Source organism: Haliotis rubra, unplaced genomic scaffold (genome assembly GCF_003918875.1).
Source record: "Haliotis rubra isolate DU_JTF1 unplaced genomic scaffold, ASM391887v1 Scf52, whole genome shotgun sequence".
NCBI lineage: Eukaryota > Metazoa > Mollusca > Gastropoda > Lepetellida > Haliotidae > Haliotis > Haliotis rubra.
In genome coordinates, this window is record NW_025767213.1 from 1,859,090 (window position 1) to 1,879,629 (window position 20,540).

The following is a 20,540-nucleotide window of genomic DNA, read 5'->3' on the forward strand; positions in this document are numbered from 1 at the left end:
GGATACGAACCTGTCAGTTCTTTGACTCATATTAGATCATGATTACGTGAGGTTGAATAACCTCCCTTGAATTGATATTCCAGAACGAGGCTTCGTTCGCCATATTTGCGGAAAGAGAAGGAAAGGAATAGTGTTGTTTTGCAGTGTGCTGTAATTTTCCACTGACCAGTGGATCAGCGTTGCTATCTGTCTTTCGCGATGGATTTATTGACTCTAATACTTCATAATCTTTGCCCCTTCACGAACCATGGCACGTCAGAATCTTCACTGTGTACATAACCCCGCTTATAAAGAGACTGGCGACACAGCCTTCCACAAATACAGGCCTATCTGTTGAGTCCGTCACCTTCTTTGGCCGAGTGTTATTGTCAAATAATTCTTTGTCAGCCATGGAAATGCACATAAATAACTCTCAACATCATTCGAGAAGGGTAAACTTGACATAAACAACTACTAATATGATTCTGTAAACCAAAATACCCACTTGGACGCGTAGAGAACTAGAGATGGGGGATCCCCATGCACGGAAAAGTGCGGCCGTCAGCAGGCTTCGACACCAACTTAGAAAGAAAAGAGAGTCGCTTGCTGACCATTTTGAGTTCAAGATGTATATTATTTTCCATTTCAAAGAAAAGGTGAATCCATTTTATTAGTGTCTAAGAATTTCAATATGTTCTCTGGAATATATTTCCGCTTACAATGACAAGTATTTGTTTATGCTATTATATATATTCGTTGTAAATCACTATGTTAATATTAATAGTGTTGTGTAACTTTCATTACTTTACTTCCTACATTTTTCCATTTTAATGACATTTGGGGATACATACGTGTGCACAATACACCTGAGCTTTTATAGCTTTTGGTGCTTAGTCACTGTGATGCCATTAGAAACCTTGTGTAGTCAAAACTCAATTTTGTGAAACTCTGAAATGTCACAATTTTTAAAAAATATATTGTCATCCAATAGTTTGTACCCCTGCATGCTGAATATATAAACATGTCTCTGATCTCACTCACAATGTGTTATATACAGCAGAAGTTTCCTGTACATCCATCACTAACTTTATTCTGGAATATGGCTCAAACTGTTGAAACCATTTCAGTATTCCCCTGCTTCCTCACTAATATATGAAATAAATGTATAAACAATATATGTTCAACATGACAAGATCAAATTATCTGAATATAGTTTTGGCCTGGTAATCTCTTTGTGACTGAGTTAAATGTTAGTTACTGTACAGTGTAAAATGAAAGATAATATTTAACTGATTACTTTTTCAGAAGAAAAAGGTGGCTATTTTTGAAGTAGCAGAAGTTGTTCCGGTAATGACCAACAACTATGAAGACAGTATTCTCAAAGGTGTAAAGGTGAGGAGTGATGATTTGAAGTCATTGTAACTCAAAGGAATTTCATTAACCAGGAAGCTTACCATTACCAATACCATTCCTTATAAATTTAGATCTTTTACTTTGATGCAAGGCCTCTGCATGAAGGTTTAAAGGCACCACTTGCTTGATAACGGTGTTAGAACCTACACCGAAACGTCGCTCTCACAGCAATAAAGAAGTTGTTCATCCATATATTGTTATCCTTCCTTACCTCCATTGGAGTTTGTGTCAGGGAAACGTTGTTGAGGGTATGTTTGTGTTCATGGCTTTTTTCTTTCGACATTATGAAATTTCTCAAAGAGGCAAACAAATAAGGAGTTATCTGATATTTAATTTGCTCAATATCTCAAGCAGTGTTCATTGGGAATGGACAAACAATTTGCTGCTTGTTCACAAGACAGGACTCTGTGTGGATCTGTCAGCTCTTCAGGCAGAGAAGTATTGTATAAATGAATCTTAAATATAGGATTTAATGAGACTGGAAACAAACTAGCCTACACAAAACGTAACTGATTTGTCATTGATCAGAAAAATATGATTGAGGTTTGAATCCCATTTCACCCCAAGTATGTATCCAGGATTGTCAGCACCAATCCTGAGTTCATGGGTTAGACCTAAAAAAAATGTTGTGGTTCCGATTACCTGACCAACCCTTGAATTCTGGTGCCGACCCTAGGCTTTTTAAGAGGTATGAACAAAATAAGCTTTCAGATACCATTGTTTTTGCCCGGCACCAATGTACATCGGTCATTCTGATAAAGTCGACATGATGGCCGCAAGCTTGATTGAATAAACAATTATACATTAATAAATGTGTAATTAGTTCATACTTTACTTCTAAAAAAAATGTAAAAAAAAAAAGAATTCCTACCTTCCTACTCTGAATTTTAAAGATGTGTAATCGGAACCACAACGGGTTTTTTTATTTGGCCTTACACCAAACTGGTACCCATCTCACACCTTGCTTCATTTCAGGCTTTCTTCCCACATTAAGTAGACATGCCATGCTGTAGCTAGAATAACAGCAGCCTTAAGTCCAGCTCACTCACTGATAGTAGTGATATACAGGGTCAAGCATGGCATTTGTACATCCTTGCACTGATGTCCAGTTAACATTGTACTTCAGACACAGTACAGTCTTCAAGCACTTTCCACCCCCACCCCCACCCCTAGTATCCTAGTTTGCAGTTCTAGTTTGTTCCAATGGCTTCAGGTTTTGTGTTATTCTCTACTGATACACACAGTATAGATGGGGCGGTGGGGTAGCCTGGTGGTTAAGGCTTTCTCTCGTCACACCGTAGACTCAGGTTCGATTTCCCACATGGGTACAATGTGTGAAGCCATTTCTGGTGGAATATTGCTAAAAGCAGCGTAAAACTAAACTCACTCGTTCACTCACAGTATACACAGAGAATTGTGTCTTGGAAGATCACTGAGTGTAAATGCCAATTATTAATTTTACTTGCTATTGCATTGTCGGATTTGTCCATGTGCAAATCCTGCAAATATTGTTGGACACTGACTGGATCGGTGAATGAATCCAATGAAACACTTCCTACTTTGGTAACCAAAGGTAAATCATTTTATTTCTGTTCTTGCTTCATCCTGCAGCTGAAAAATGAACTTGTGCAGCAAGTGAAAACAAAGATTGATCTTGACTAGTTTATAAGGAAGATCATCATCATGGTCAGCTACCCTATTCTTCAACACAAGTTACATGTCAAACAGTATGCACTTTTAGAACCCTATTAAACCTGAAGCATGTATACTTTGTATTTTAGGAAGAGGCTTATTCTTATGAAAGCTCCAGAGAACTCCTAGACAAAGATGTAGTTCAGTTGCATGCTCCTAGGTGGCAGTCCATGAGAAGGGTGAGTGTAAACACTTAGGCAAGTCTGCTGGTCATAGTAAATGGCATGGTTAGCTTTTTCCGGGATATAACTGGTAAACGTCATGAAAATCTGCGAGGATCCTATTTGAGAGAAGTTTTCAGATGTAATTTCTATTGTATGGAGAGTTGGAAAATCCATGTTAATCACAGGTTGTACATGAAATAAGTGTGTTTTATATATCATTTTGATCATCTTAAGTGCATAGATGTGTCATAGAGCTGAACATGCATACATAAAATGTTTGTTACTGTATGCTCACAATATTCTTTTCAGGATGTTATTGGATGTACAACAGAGATTGACTTTTTTCTTTGGCCAAGAAGTGACATTGACAGGATTGAGTGTCAACTCTTTTCTCGCTGGAAGGGAGACCAACTCCCATTCAAACGTATTGAGGTATGTTGCAGAAAATAGGTGCACAGAATGCTGGTTTGACTAAATGTTGATTAAGTCACATACTGCAGGTATTTAATATCATGTTTTTGTGCTATCAATGATGTTTGTTGTTTATGTATTCTATAACTTTGTCATTGTTCCGTTCATGATCATCATATTAAGCAATTTTGTTGCATCAAAGATACGTTTCTGATATACACTGTATGTGACATGTCTGATTAACACCATCAAAATCTGGTGGTGTAGTTCATTTGTTATACTTTCAACAGCTGATGTGACTATTTGTTGCTATAAAAGCTGTGTACTTGTTCTGTCTGGTTTGACTGCTTGAAGGCACTCTCACTTTCTTAATTATGTTTTGACACTTACCCTTGAAGCAGAAAGGCATTACTGTAAAGGTATAATGTTACTGATGTGGATATGACTAGATTATCAAGTGTTCTTCTTTGGCTCCCCTGGGATTCAAGGAAAGAATAGGTATCCTTAACTCATGTATTTCTGTGGATATTTTCATGTCCAGTATGACAACAAACTTACAGTTTGGTGATTAGTGTATTTGTATGTGGCAGGCCAGCTTCTTGTTCAGTCACCTGGACTATGAAAGACAGCTGATGAGACTGGTGAGTCGGCGAGACAAAGAGGGGCTCATCATCAACAACCCATCCCAGACCATGTTCCTCTTCATAGACAAGCAGCAGCTTCAGGTAAGCTATTCAGTCAGAACTTGAAATGGTACATGCTCGTTTTGGCACTGTGTTTTGATTGAGGAAGTCAGTTTTAGGCCATTGAATCTTTTATGTTTATAGCCAATGATAATATGGCATAAGAAATTAATCAAATAATTTGAGGAATTTCAGTGGTGTTTGTCAAATGAAAGAGAATATACTTCAATACGGCTACCTAGTAATCTGGTTGTTGGATGGATTAACTTAATATGGTGTACCAACCATAAGACTTAACGTGTAGTTTTCACTATTGCAGTTTAGTCAGTGTCCTCAGAGCCCTCTCTAGTATTCTCTGCTGTATTTCAGACTGCCAAGAACAAGATCGTGGTGTTCAAGTTGTCCAGTGTCTGCCTCTATCTACCACAGGTACAACTGACTGTCATTATTATTATACTAACATTTGTATAGCACCAATATCCAGCTCAGCTGCTCAAAGGCACTTTGATTTTCTCTCAATCATTGGATGTCAAACCCAAAGGGTATATCATATTTCAGTCTCAACTCCCTGGGGATCATACAACTCTTTCAGCCACTAGGTGCACTGAGTTAATGTCGCTTTGCCATCTTTACGAGGTACCCATTCACATCTTGGTGGACTGCGACACATAAGTCACAGTACTTTGTCCAAGTTTTACTGCACATTGCTGTACCCGCAACTAGGTGTTTGCACGTATTTATGTGGCCACTATCTGGTCATATACCAACGGATTTGAGGATTCTTTTAAGTGCACAGAGTAGTGTACTGTACACTAGGGGTTGTGACAACAAGTCTGCACACAAAGTTGTCTCCAAGGTTTTTACACCCGGTCACAGGTGGACTCTATGCCGGCAACTCAAGCTCACTGGATCACTAGCCTGACACCTTAAATTGCTTGCCCACCCTGCCCCATTTTGGGACTTCATGGGTAGCCATGGGACTACAGCAAGCATACCTTTTCAAAATTGCTTTCACTGAGAATTGTCTTTACAAGCCTCTGACACTCAGTCACATGTAATTTTGCCCCATTACACAGCCATTGATTGCTATATCTCAGTAATTAATGTGCATTGGATATTTCTGTTGTGTGTTAACTTCTAAACACTTTCATCATATTTTGTTACTTTCCATCATGTGACATTAACATCAAGAAACAATTAAATTAGCTACAGAATTACTTCTTCCCTTATATAATCATTTGTAGGTGATGTGGTTAATGTTGTTTTTTTCAATTGATAATTTCAGGACCAGCTGACCCACTGGGGTGCCGGAAATGTAGAGGAACTTGTTGCGACATATCTTTAACCCAGTGACCTTGACCTGACTATGACATCTTGGGAGACAAGCTTCTCCTTGACTAGTTTGACCGTATCGTCAAATTGTAATGTGTGTTTGATATGCTTTCTGTTGAGATGGACTAGTTGTCATACACAGAAAGCATAGACAAAATTATTTTTGTAAACAACTTCATTACACAAATGCAAACTTAAATTCCTTTCAGACAGGATACCTTTACATGGTGCAAGCAGATGCCTTTATCCTGAGTAGGCTTGACTTGAGATATAGGTATTGACAGTGCCACATGCGTCAGCATGCTAAATACCTTTATATTTCATGGTGTAATAACACTTTATGTAAACAGCTGGGTGGAACAGAAATTAGTTTCCTTCGACATTTTGCTGTACAACAGGAACTGAAGTTACGTATTGTTAGTCAACATGTCCAAAGATTGCATTAGGTCCGACCACAGTGGATATTTGTGCCATGTCTGGAGCCAAGCTTACCCATGTACTCAAGGATCCAAGTTCAAACCCGTCTTCTCCATATGCTCATATTGTGGTTACCTTAGATGGAATGCCATGTTGCAGATACTGTATGACTAGTGTACATCTCGTTCATGGGTTCCACCTGAAGGTAAACTACATACCAAAGGTTCATGCCATCATTGTTGTCATTAAGTGTAAACACATGTACCCACTGCAGTAGATTAGAACAGTCTTCAAAACGGTGAGAAGCATAAGCATCTTTGATTCTTGGGCCGTTTTTACTAAGTTGTCTCAAATACTAAGTAGAAGACATGGTGCCAAACAAAGGGATTGTAGAGCCTTTTTGGTCCATATCAAACTAGCTGAGCACCTAGAAGTGTGTAACAGGTTGACTGCCTCCAAGTAAGTCCTGAAGAGGGATGGGTGTTCATATGTGCATAATGTAAATGTGAAATTACTGGACCTTTATCAAGACTTGTTCTGCAATGTCTCAGTTGAAGTAGAGGTGCTAAGACAGTTCATCTTGGTGCTGGAAGGTTTTTGTATGGAGATAAAAGGAAGATGAGACAGATCCCAAGATATTCATGTGTGTCTAACATATAGCTTTGGAGATTTGGACTTTATAAAACATAGCAGGACTGCAGTTTACCGGTTGCAGCTTACATGATAGTACTGATTGGTTTAGGCTTCAGGTTGTAGCTTTTTAACTCCCAGGGATGGTGGGTTATCTCTTATCTTTAGACAGTGGATACCATTTCTGATCAGGCACTGTCTTTGGATCATTTGGTAGAAGATACCCTTTTCTAATGATAGATCACTTTTCAATCCTTAGTGTTGTGAGTATTGATATGGGCTAGTAGTTATCTCACCACATTTGATAAGTTAACTGAGTGTAATTTGACAAAAATCTATCCAGAATTTTACTGAGACATTAAGGTTTGCAGATGCACCTGCTCATACACATCAAGGCAAATGATTGGATGGTAATCACTAGGACTACAAGTAATAATTATTTGATCATGCCCCTGTCCCATTGTAAAATGTTGGCAATGAGGTTATCTTATAAACCTAGCTTAGCTTCAAGCTGGCATGGGGTGGTGGGTAGCCAAGTGATTAAATTGTTCGCTCGTCATGCCGAAGACCCAGGTTCGATTCCCCACATGGGTACAATGTGTGAAGCCCATTTCTGGTGTCCCCTGCCATGATATTGCTGGAATATTGCTAAAAGCAGCCTAAAAGTAAACTGGCTCACTCACTCAAGCTGGCATTGTAAGTTCAGTCCCCTACATGGTACACATCTAAACCAAAAATATTGCACCCGGTAAAAATCAGCTGTCCCTGAAATATTTTATTACCTATCTTTGTGAATACAAATTGTTAACTATTGACAAACAAAATTTTAATGTTATTTCATTGATCATGTGGACAAGAATTGTGTGTAATTAACAAAATATTGCATATGTGATTCAGTTTTTGTGTAATTTTTCATTGAAATATAATTTTTTTGAAAGAAATTTCTAATCTATTGCAGCTGTCATGATCATTGTCATATAACCATTGTCATTGTCCAAAGTCTCATCTGTTATGATCATCTTTTAAGGTTATATTTCATTAAAATTTAGTTTGTTGCATACAAAAATTAAAATTTCATCTTGTGTTGAGAAGGCCTTTGATGGCCATCTAATCATGTCAATAAGCCAAATTTGAACCAATTTAGCCGCTAATAGTATTTTCCAGTGTTACCCATCACAATAGTATAGACTGGAGTGTGTACCAGTTTTCGTCATTGCTTCATACCGTTACTTTCCACACTTGTTTTTCCGCTGGAGACATGTTTCCATGCATATAGTCAACAGAGTAAATATAAAGCCGCAGTAAGTAGACTCCTGCTTATCAATTTGTTGCACTTGTATAAATGTTTTCTCATCATTGGTATTAACATACAGGCTGCTATCATATCTTTGCTTAGTTTCCCCAAATGGACTATTGAAAGAAGTTCAATACCAGCCAGTGTAGTTGTTATGAATATGTTTTGTGGTAGGTACTGAGGTAAGGGTCAGGCTTCACTTAAAAAGTAATCCGAGGCCAGGTGGAAATACCATACTGTTGTTGGGTTTACTTTGAATGTTGAAATACAGTAGAACATGGTTATAATGAACAGAGATCGAAAATACCTAACAATAACAGATATAACAATTTATTTCAAAAGTCCTGACTGATTTTTCTGTACAATATAATAGAACATTCATGTAACTAATTTGGTATAATGAATTTGAGGCAAGGGTAGATTTTTCACCCCAATATGTTCCCTTGAGTTATTGACTGGTCAGCACATTGCAAATTATTGTCAGTCACCATTGAATCAAACAATATGATTGGAATCAAATCATCATCAGTACAGTACACTTTCAGATTAGTGAAGCTCAACCGAGTCAGCATGTATCAACTGACAACAGATGTATGTTTCACAGGACATTTCGGCAACACATATTTCTTAAACCGATACTTTGTTCAATGGCAATCACTGAACATATTTCCAAATTCTTTCATCTTGCTTTTATTTCCAGCGATGTGTAACTTTCTGTAAAGCCTTGCTGAGAAGCATGCAAAGGACACTTCAACATTCAGTTTCCATGGTATGTACTGACCACAGTCAGTCAGCTAAAGTATTAAGTGTTTCTTATATTGCCTTTTTGATACTTTTCCACAGGAATACCAAAAAGTTGGTATGAATAAAAGTTGAAAATATAGCCACAGTTTGTAGCACATATTGAAATTGAATGGTTGTTTACTGTTCATGGTGCATATATTCAAATGAAGTGTTGCATACTGAATGGTGGTATGAATACTGAGGCAGTCAAAAACGGCGGAACAAGCAAGTAACAAACAACGGATATTGCAAACAAATGTCATATGTTCCCGGGAGTTTGTTAATACCATGTTTTACTGTTCCAGAAAACTACCAACAATTCCTATATTTTGACAAATCACTATTTAGTGTGCTAATTAAACCTAAGGCTAGGTTACAATTCTGCTAGTCACCTGTAATTGTACAGCCAGGATATATCAAGCAAAACGTATGGATGTAACCTTGTCTTGTAACTAATGATATAACAGTTCCTCACAGTTCACCCAAGTGTAACACATCTCAGAGACTAAGGATGCAATGCGTCCTCAAATATTCTTACCTTTAATATCAGACCAGCAGACTCGGGCTGGCAGGTTAGTACAAATTTGATTTGCATCCAGAGTCTCCAGGAAATAGAGAAAACCCAAAACATTGAACTAAGAGAAGGATACTGTGTGATAAATGGTGCATTCCAAAGGGTAGCGAATCGGCCTGGTTAGGGGAGTATGTTTTTAACAGTTGAATATTACATACTTGCACATAATTGGCATGTTAACAGTTTCATTCTAGTTTGTTTTAGGAAAGTATGCCTACCACAGTTATTTCTGTTATTTTGTGTGATTAATGATGGATGTCTTGAGTATGTGGGTGTTCGATGGAATGTGAATGACCGTGAAGCTGAAATGTTTATAATGACTTGAACAATAAGGGCTATGACTATTGATAGTGCTCTGTTTTCTTAGTCATCAAGGAACAATTAAAGTCTTTCTGTGGAGAATGTCATCAGCATGTGCTGTTGTATTTCTGTTGGGAAATATATTTGTCACCAGTCATGCCAACATGGATTTAATGCAACATGACACGTAAAGTGATGATAAATAAGTGCTATCAGATTTGTTTATATTGATTTAACTTTTGTCATTATGTACTTTATATTCTAACGTGTTACATTTGATTGAGGATAAAATTTAGAAATAATCAAATATTTTCAATCATGCATTGAAAAAGATTTGTTTTAATGAGGATTTAAAATGTAATTTTCATGATGGCAAGTTGAAAATTAGATAGTTAAAGTTGAACAGTTGAAGATGTTATTAGTTTTCACATGAAAAGCTGTCATTTACAACACAGTTATGGGTGGAATTGACTGACATCTTTGTTTGGGTTGTGAAGCCCATTGTGTTCCTTGCCATATTATTACTGGAATATTGCTAAAAGCTCACTCCACTCTTCACTTTGTTTGGAGAGATCAAGCCCTTATTAAATTGGGGCAGGTGTGTAAGTTTCCAACATATCCTAAATCTAATAAGCTTTTGTGATGTTAGGAACTTGTTGCCACACAGTATGTTTTAATGTGTGGGGAAGAATGTCCATATCAATCTGACTTACTCATTCCCCCATAACTGAAGTAGGTCGGTCTTCATCAGAAATCTGGTATTTGTAAGAAATGGCTAATGTTCTAATTATATGGACTCCTTTGACCTCTTGTAAGGAAATGTATATTCTTGAAGCATAAAAAATGAAACATTGTTCATGTGTTTGTCTTTTAATATGCCTGATGTTGAACAGAACGATAACCACAACAAACAAGCTCGCCAATCCCTGCCATGGTCTCAAGACATGTATGGTAGGAGTGCCATACTTCAATATTATCAAACCACTCGTATACACATCTTTCTGGTTCTGCTTGGTATTTGCTGTTGCAGGAAAATGGGATGATACTGAGGCACAAAAGAAAATACACATTCATCATGGGATTGCTAATCAGTAATGGTGATGTATCCAGTAGAACAAAGTTCATTCAACATTACAAACTTTATAAAATGGGAAATGGCTTCTGGCTCCAGTTAGCACCTGATTCTAATGGGACTGCCCAAACATTTCACTACCTCTTCAGTTCAAATATATTCCGAAGAGCTAGGAGTTTGGGCACGGTGGACATGAGACAGTAACATAATATGATCAAAAATTGAATATATCATCATTGTATGTCACTCTCTCGAGGTGTTGTTTTCCATGTTTACTACGTTGAAATTGCACGCTTGTTTTGTCCCCATTTGTCCTGCCTTGATGGTGTGTAACCTCCTCCAAGGCTGCCTGGTCTCTGGTGCAAATAGCGTCCTTCATCTCAACGTTATCAACGGATGTACTTGAAGCTCTGGCCGCGATACTGTCGACTAATATGTCAAACCTCTTGGTGTTATCCTTACCACTGCATATAGTAGCATTTCTGGCTCTGACATTAGACGGACGGGACTTAACACCTTCTAGTCGATCCCTCCCCAAACACACATTACTATCACGAAATAGAATTCCACCATGTCTTTCTCTGAGTTTGGCAAAATATTCTTTTTCAAATTTCTGTTGTTGTTTAATGCATATACTTTGCATGAACAGGAGGTCTTTGAACACTGCAGTCCGTTTCTCTTTGACCTTGGAGTATTCCACAGACTCGTGGTCCAGCTGCCGCTCATACATGTTCCGTAGGTCTGAAGATAAACAGCCCAAGTTATAGTGTGTTGAATCACTTAAATCTCGGGCACACGTAGTCCCATTCGGTGCACAACCAACATTGTAACATGCCTATTACAGAAACAACACCGAAAGGATCACATTTATGTATAAATTATTTCAGAAATATTGATGCTAAAGACAAAGCTCAAAATGTTTTCTACTGTGAGATGATTGGGGTAAATGTCCCAGTAACTGTACATAACATGTCATTTTCACCTGTAAACTTTATATTTCAAGAACAAATATTCAGTCACGTTTTTGCGTACTGAACTATGAATAATGTGACAGTCCAAAATGGCGGATCGGTTTTTTGCTGGTATAGTTCAACGGATATACAAACAAATTCCATCTGTCCCTTGGATTTTGTTTTTTCCGTATTTACTTACGTGAGACTACTAATATTGCAGACCATTTGTCAAATAATTGTTTAGTTTGCTGTAAACTTAAAGGCAAGGTTACAATCCTGTTGTACGAGCAATATGTTTCAAGCAAATGTTTTGGCGGTAATATTGTCTGGTAATTCGTTTTAAAATGTAACTGTGTTACAGGTCGTGACAATTTACCCAAGTCAGGGAAACAGATCATCCTGTAATATTCGTACCTTTAACATTATGATGGAAATATCGCTTAGTCTCGTATTACACTACTATGACTCCATGATATGAGACCATAATCCAATCAAACACCTTGTAATGCCAAGAGTTCCATCGGCGAATAAAGTATATATAGAATGAGGTTGGGTGCAAGCTGTAGGTTTTGTGTAAGAACAGCAGCAGTGGAACTTTATGGCAGATGACATAATCTAACGAATGTTGCAATGCACCTATCTCTGAAATACTTGTACCAAAGTACTGATTATATCGTCGTATCCTGAAATATATCAATGCAATGTAAACAGCTTACAATGTCTTGTAACATCTCACTTTTCATGGACTTGAGGTCGGTTTCAAAATGTCTGACTTTTAGGCGGCACTCGGGCAGGGATCTCTTCATCATGTCGCCTACCACGTAGCTACTCGCCTCGGTGTTGCCTCGTCGGAGTTCCCGCATCTCGGTCCTCAAGTTCTCAATCACCTTCTTCAGCATCTCGTTGAAGGATCGCTGGTACTGATACCTGAAACCAAACTGTCTCAGTATTTGGCTCAGTGACACCAGGCATCATTCAGCACCTGCTTGTACAGACTAAAGTACTTTTGTTAGGGTGAGTCTCATCCCTGAATCGAACCCACACTCTCAGAGTCAGGCACCTAGAATCACCAGCACACAAAGTCAACGATCTAACCCACTCAGCCAGCGAAGCCTCGGGCAAATTGTAGTCTAGATTAGAGTTCCTAGATGAGTGAGTTTAATTTTACGCCACACTCAGCAATATTCCAGCTATATGGCGGCGGTCTGTAAATAATCAAGTCTGGACCAGACAATCCATGAGCATCGATCTACGCAATTGGGATACGATGTCATGTCAACCAAGTCAGCGAGCCTGACCACCCGATCCCGTTAGTCGCCTCCTATGACAAACATGGGTTACTGAAGATAAATTCCAACCCGGATCTTCACGGGTAAGGTCCCAAATGAGAGGGTAATATAAGCAGTCTGCGCATTTTCCCAATCCAGAATGACTTTCTGTATGAATATATATGTTACAGGGAATGTGTGAAACCAGGGGATTTCACGTAATCCCTAAAAGAGTCCGTGACTTCATGAAATCCCTGTTACCCCCAGGGATTTCATGTATTCCCTAAAATTGCCAGGGATTTCTTGAAATTACTGAAATATTAGATCAGGGATTTCATGAAATCCCTGTAAGCCTTTATTGAAATAGAGAACACCAAATGTATAATGCGAGTACAGAGTATATGCTGATGAAATTAATTTGTTTGGACAAGATAGACTGTTATGATACAAGCTATTACACTTCAGTAGCACTTTAAAACATTTACAACGTATCGATTTACATTGGTTAGGACCACAGTTACATTTCTGGAAACCCTGACCACCACAATTCGACTCGAAAATCACAGCTGTGTGGAGAAACAGTTCTTTGTCCATTGTCACATCATTCGTAGAGAGAAGAGGCTGGGGACAAACATGAAATATGTGCTTTGAAAAATACCTTTCCCTTCCCAATGGCCTAATCTGTTTATACTGAAACGTCTGTTTTCAATAAGGAAAGCAAAATTTTTTAAAAACCTCGCTAAATTTTTAAATGCTATTTCGCAGTAAAATGTTGAGCCATTCCGTACGGAATTATGAGAGACAATATACAGAGTATAATATATCAATATTAAAAATGCAATAAAAAGGGTACAAGTTACATTAAGAAGATATATACACATTTGCAGTACCCTTTTTAAGAATATCAGGCAGGTTTTGGCGAACAAAAACGATACACTTGGACAAGCTAGAAATAAAAATGAACTTTTTCAACATATCCATATTTACAAAAACAAACATCTAAAAGACTTGTACATTTAGATAAATGTCGCAATCTCTCATCAGCATATAAAGGACAATGCAATAAAACATGACACTCATCTTCAATAAAATCTTTACAGTAAAAGCAAATTCTTTCAGTTTCCATTCTAAGAGAAATCGCTAAAAACAACCTCTGTAACTTTTGAAACTACAAAAGGAATATTGATACACAACCTTGATATCGTTATATCAACACCCAACGACAAATTATTATTCATAACAATAAGATGCACTAGCAAGTGTGATGCCGCGATAAGACGTTGGGTCTCTCGGGTTGTCAGCTCCAGACTTAGGGATAGGGGTACTGATCCCCTGGGCCCAGTTGGAGGGTACATGACCAGTCTCATAACATGTAGAAAACAGTTTATGAAGATAATCTATACAGATGTCATTTGTCAAAACATCAACTGGAATATTATCGAAACCCGGTGATTTCCCTCTCTTAGCTTGACTTAGTGTCATCAGTAAATAGTAACGTTTTCAACTCATAAGAGCTAAGGGATGCAATGAGACTAAACAGTAAAGCCGTGAGTAAATTAACTACATTAACTTGGTACCCCGACTCAAGGTAGTAATTAGCCAAAGTGTCATCGGTAAATTGTCAACGTTTTCAACTCCTGAGAACTAAGAAATGAAATGAGACTCAACAGTAAAGTTTTAAGCTACACACATTAATTTCACACATTCACTGATATCCTAACAGGGAATGTGTGTAATGGAACACCGTGAAAATCAGTTAATTTCATGAAATCCCTTGAAATTTTAGGGAATACATGAAATCCCGGTTTACTCCCACTGTGTCCACTTTTGGAAATGGGCAGTGTTAAAACAACAGAGGGATTAGGGTATAGTCTGTATCAGGCTAGTGGGGAGTGGTATATAAAGTATAGTCTACTTAACTGTTAAGTCATACATACTTAGTGCATAAACTAGTATGCAACTGACAATAACTCAGCAAGACAAAAGTGTAATAAGTTTGAAATAACAATAACATACAAGTGATATGCATCTTAGGAAACATCAGTATGAGTAACATCAATAACATCATCAACATATCTGGAAACACCAGTTAAATGAGAGACACAATCAAGGTATTGCAGAACAGATTTTCTTTCATGCTGGAGATCATCCTTCAGGGTGAGAAATCTACTGTTAACGTTATGTGTTCTTAGATAAATAAAGCAAAGATGCAATTAACAATATGATGATAAGTGCTGCAATGAAGACAAGTGAACATACAGGCATACAAGAGCTTTTTAGATTTTGCAGTCATAATCATGCGAAACTTGCCCTAGCATTTATAAATCGATTGCTTTTAGTTATGAAGTGTTGAACAGATTTGATATATCCATTTCAACATTTTTGCTTAAAACCTTGTTACCACATAAGATAGTTTCTAGATCATATCCATTGATGTAAAAGAAGGCCTTCTTCTGATTTCACTATGTTTAGTACAAGTAAAGAATAATGACATGAATTCTCAATGTGGTGCCCACAAGAGCAGACCGGGTTGTCTGATATATATCTTTGTTGTCCCAGATGAGATCATTGCATCTAGACTCTATTATTGTTCTGGTTCGTAACCCTACACTTATAGTTGCCAACAAATCAAAGTTTGTCCACCCTGTGCATTGTCAGTGTGCTGAACGTCAACTTGAGCATGATGATGAATGATGAAGCCGGGGTTTATTTTATCATATATATACATGACTGGGACATGTGTTAGTGTGTACCATATATATACATGACTGGGACATGTGTTAGTGTGTACCATATATATACATGACTGGGACATGTGTTAGTGTGTACCATATATATACATGACTGGGACATGTGTTAGTGTGTACCATATATATACATGACTGGGACATGTGTTAGTGTGGGACATACATGTTAGTGTGTACCATATATATACATGACTGGGACATGTGTTAGTGTGTATCATATATATACATGACTGGGACATGTGTTAGTGTGTATCATATATATACATGACTGGGACATGTGTTAGTGTGTACCATATATATACATGACTGGGACATGTGTTAGTGGACATATATATACATGACTGGGACATGTGTTGTGTGTACCATATATATACATGACTGGGACATGTGTTGGGACCATATATATGTGTGGGACATGTGTAGTGTGTACCATATATATACATGACTGGGACATGTGTTAGTGTGTACCATATATATACATGACTGGGACATGTGTTAGTGTGTACCATATATATACATGACTACATGTGACTGGGACATGTGTTAGTGTGTACCATATATATACATGATGACATGTGTTAGTGTGTTAGTCATATATATACATGACTATGTGTTAGTGTGTATCATATATATACATGACTGGGACATGTGTTAGTGTGTACCATATATATACATGACTGGGACATGTGTTAGTGTGTACCATATATATACATGACTGGGACATGTGTTAGTGTGTACCATATATATACATGACTGGGACATGTGTTAGTGTGTACCATATATATACATGACTGGGACATGTGTTAGTGTGTACCATATATATACATGACTGGGACATGTGTTAGTGTGTACCATATATATACATGACTGGGACATGTGTTAGTGTGTACATATATTACATGACTGGGACATGTGTTAGTGTGTACCATATATATACATGACTGGGACATGTGTTAGTGTGTACCATATATATACATGACTGGGACATGTGTTAGTGTGTACCATATATACATGACTGGGACATGTGTTAGTGTGTACCATATATATACATGACTGGGACATGTGTTAGTGTGTACATGTGTTAGTGTGTACCATATATATACATGACTGGGACATGTGTTAGTGTGTACCATATATATACATGACTGGGACATGTGTTAGTGTGTACCATATATATACATGACTGGGACATGTGTTAGTGTGTACCATATATATACATGACTGGGACATGTGTTAGTGTGTATCATATATATACATGACTGGGACATGTGTTAGTGTGTATCATATATATACATGACTGGGACATGTGTTAGTGTGTACCATATATATACATGACTGGGACATGTGTTAGTGTGTATCATATATATACATGACTGGGACATGTGTTAGTGTGTACCATATATATACATGACTGGGACATGTGTTAGTGTGTACCATATATATACATGACTGGGACATGTGTTAGTTAGTGTACCATATATATACATGACTGGGACATGTGTTAGTGTGTACCATATATATACATGACTGGGACATGTGTTAGTGTGTACCATATATATACATGACTGGGACATGTGTTAGTGTGTACCATATATATACATGACTGGGACATGTGTTAGTGTGTATCATATATATACATGACTGGGACATGTGTTAGTGTGTACCATATATATACATGACTGGGACATGTGTTAGTGTGTACCATATATATACATGACTGGGACATGTGTTAGTGTGTACCATATATATACATGACTGGGACATGTGTTAGTGTGTACCATATATACATGACTGGGACATGTGTTAGTGTGTATCATATATATACATGACTGGGGCATGTGTTAGTGTGTACCATATATATACATGACTGGGACATGTGTTAGTGTGTACCAAGTTGTTCTGAAATGTGATCACCAATTTGTTCAGACTTTTGGTCACGGTGTCACCAGACTTACCTTGAAACCGACTATAACTAATCCCCCTATTGTTCTACGGGTGACTGCATTTTGTTGTTTTAAGAAAAGTGGGGACAGTGGGGGTACACCGAAATCCCTGGGGGACACAGTGATTTCGTGAAATCACTGAATCTTTTAGGGATTACGTGAAATCCCTGGTTTCACCAGAGACCATATATCATATGGTCTCTGGTTTCACACATTCCCTGTAACATATATAAATGATTGCCTTTTTCGAATTTATTGTTCTTTATTTCCTTTCTTAATTAACACTACCTGATTCTCCATTCAACTTCTTCCTGTTCTCTCTGTATGTTCATGGCGAGATTCTCCCGTACAATGTTCCTCCACTGGTTTGCTGAGGCGTGTAAAGTCCGGACAATCTCACGTTCATAGTACAGCTCCCTCCGCAATCTCTGGATGGCCCGGATGTCGTCCTCCTCATCTTCCTCCTCCATACTCACACCATCGCTTCTGGAGGAAGATTTGGGGTGAAGAGCTATCAAATGATTACTCTGATTATACTGATTATGACGTCACAATAGTATAAAGTTTCGTGACGTCACATACTATATATGTCATCTGAGGATTTGAGTTTAAGATTTTCTTAAAAATTCTATTCAATAATTAAAGCATTGAATAATTTCACATAGTACACTGTTGGTAATTATTTAGGCAATGAAAGACTAAAAAAGTAATTCATATGTTAAAATGAGCGGATTTGAACTTGAAGCAGCCAATCTTACTGCACGCGGTGGAACAGAGTTCATTTACCCACAATTAGAGTTACGTCCCTTTTAATAACAGAAACATTTCCTCAAGTCAACTGCATATGTGCCTATACTGCAGAATTCAGCGCAGGAGGCAGGGTGGCCTAAGAGGAACCAACATCTGCCTATCCACCTATCTGAATGACATGACTTTTGACTGCAGATTACTGACAAATCTCTTCCCTGTTTACAGAAACGAGGTGAGGGCGTATCACGGCATCACGTGCTATTGTTTTGGTTATCGATAGTATGTGTATAAGTCAGCTGATTTTGAAAATTATAATATAGCCTGGAATAGACCTGTGCCCGGATACTGATCTTCGTTATCAGTTCACACTGATCTTGTCCGTCACATTAAGTTTTACTAACACATTTCAATCATACTCACAGTTATCAATCTATCGTTTTTACCTATATAGATCTATGAGGCTAATGAACTTAATTGCAATGAATGTCTGTGTATTGGACATTCTGTTGTCGTTATCAAATTAAGGAACATCTTTTCTGCAGGTATTATAATTTAAACAGCATGATCAGTTCACAATAAATATCATGGTATCAAAGCAAAAGAATTCAAATAATTGATATATATTAATTACGAATGAGATATGATGTTTACATTAAAGGGCCACTGATCCAGAGCGATTAATGTTTCTCGCCAACAGTCTAATTACGAAACCTAGCTGCAAACTGGTCAGCCCCTGCTCCCTCTACCGTGACGGACACGGGGACTGGGCTACTGTCCACCCTGGCAGAATTTCTTCAACCTTATCAGTGGGACATTAGGATGGGTGGATGCCTATCAGATGCCGTTATTTGAAAATATCCCCGGTAGTTCTTGTCTGATTGTAATAAAGTATCCCAGCAGTGTAGGCTTCTTCAGATTTTCAAATGTTTGGATGGTATAGTGACTGATCCAATTTGATCCTATTTCTGTGTTTTTTGCCTCAATATTTAACCATGTAAAAATATGACCTATTACACTAGGTCGCTCTCAGGGCGTGTGTGAAATATGATACACGTTGGCGATCTATAAAATGTATAGATATTACAATCATGTTATAAATCCACTAATTATAAGCAGATCGTGTGCATTTTATTAAGTTTCAAAATGCATACAAATGTGATAATAATCGGTGGGCGAGCTGGCTAAAGCACCAAGCTAGTGATCCAGTGAGGTTGAGGTGTCGGGATCGAGCCCACCTGTGACCGGGTGTAAAACCTTTGAGTCAACTTTGTGTGCAGACTCTTTCAGTGTTGTCACAACCCCGAGTGTACAATACACAACCCGGTGCACTTAAAAGGAACCCACGAATCCGTTGGTATATGACCAGATGGTGGCCACATGAATACGTGCAAACACCTAGTTGCGGGTACAGCAACGTGCAGTGAACTTGGTCAAAGTACTGTGACTATGTGTCCCAGTCCACCCAGCTGTGAATTGGGTACCTCGTTAGGATGCGAGAGCCACAATAAACTCGGTGCGCCTAGTGGCAGCAAGAGTTGTATACTCCCCAGGGAGTTGAGATTGATAACACGATGTGACGTTGAGATTGACATCCAATGATCGAGGGAAACAAATACCAGCGCCTTGAGCAAGCAATGGTTGCATGGATATGTGCGTTATATATATATATATATATATAAATATCCTATAATAATAAACTAATTAGGGTCATAAGACAAAATAAAAAGACGTACATTGACTCCGTTATTTCAGTCCTAACATTTTTTACCACTGGCACATGGTTAAACTTAAAATGTTTTCATTTGTTATAAAAAAATGCCATTTAATACAACATTCAGATTGAGTAGTAGTGAATCAAAGCTCACTACTCTCCCCAAGACTCTCCATGTACTTAGTTAGCCTTACTTTCAAAACAATGCTATTGTATCAGACTTCTCACCAAATTCAAGGTCAAACTATTTCTTAAATCAAATTCTACACCCATTTACGTTAACATTTTTATAAAGTCAACATTACTATGAAATAAAAATTTTACAGCAAAATCAGCATTTTTATCAAAGTGAATATTTTTTTAAAAGAAACCAAATTATTCATCAAAGTCTACATAATTTTACAACAAAATCAACATAAGATTA

General features: G+C 37.7%; 3 protein-coding genes across 3 annotated transcripts in view; 2 read left to right on the top strand and 1 right to left on the bottom strand.

The window, feature by feature from the left end:
• Positions 1 to 96: 96 nt before the first annotated feature.
• On the top strand, positions 97 to 10,526 carry LOC124292555 (uncharacterized protein C6orf62 homolog). The gene is made up of 7 exons (XM_046729689.1): positions 97 to 635; positions 1,285 to 1,371; positions 3,174 to 3,263; positions 3,558 to 3,680; positions 4,250 to 4,384; positions 4,712 to 4,771; positions 5,628 to 10,526. Exons 1-7 carry the CDS (start codon positions 507 to 509, stop codon positions 5,685 to 5,687), a joined length of 684 nt encoding a protein of 227 aa, XP_046585645.1. The 5' UTR covers positions 97 to 506; the 3' UTR covers positions 5,688 to 10,526.
• Positions 10,527 to 10,942: 416 nt separating this feature from the next.
• On the bottom strand, positions 10,943 to 18,196 carry LOC124292554. Its single transcript, XM_046729688.1, has 3 exons — positions 17,944 to 18,196; positions 12,434 to 12,624; positions 10,943 to 11,485 (listed from the first exon to the last, which is right to left on the bottom strand). Exons 1-3 carry the CDS (start codon positions 18,123 to 18,125, stop codon positions 10,959 to 10,961), a joined length of 900 nt encoding a protein of 299 aa, XP_046585644.1. The 5' UTR covers positions 18,126 to 18,196; the 3' UTR covers positions 10,943 to 10,958.
• A 256-nt stretch (positions 18,197 to 18,452) lies between these two features.
• Positions 18,453 to 20,540, top strand: part of LOC124292529 — a 30,107-nt gene continuing 28,019 nt past the window's right edge. Inside the window, exon 1 of the mRNA XM_046729648.1 lies at positions 18,453 to 18,637. Coding sequence (XP_046585604.1) covers positions 18,500 to 18,637 — 138 coding nt within the window. The 5' untranslated portion in view covers positions 18,453 to 18,499. The remainder of the gene's footprint in view (positions 18,638 to 20,540) is intronic.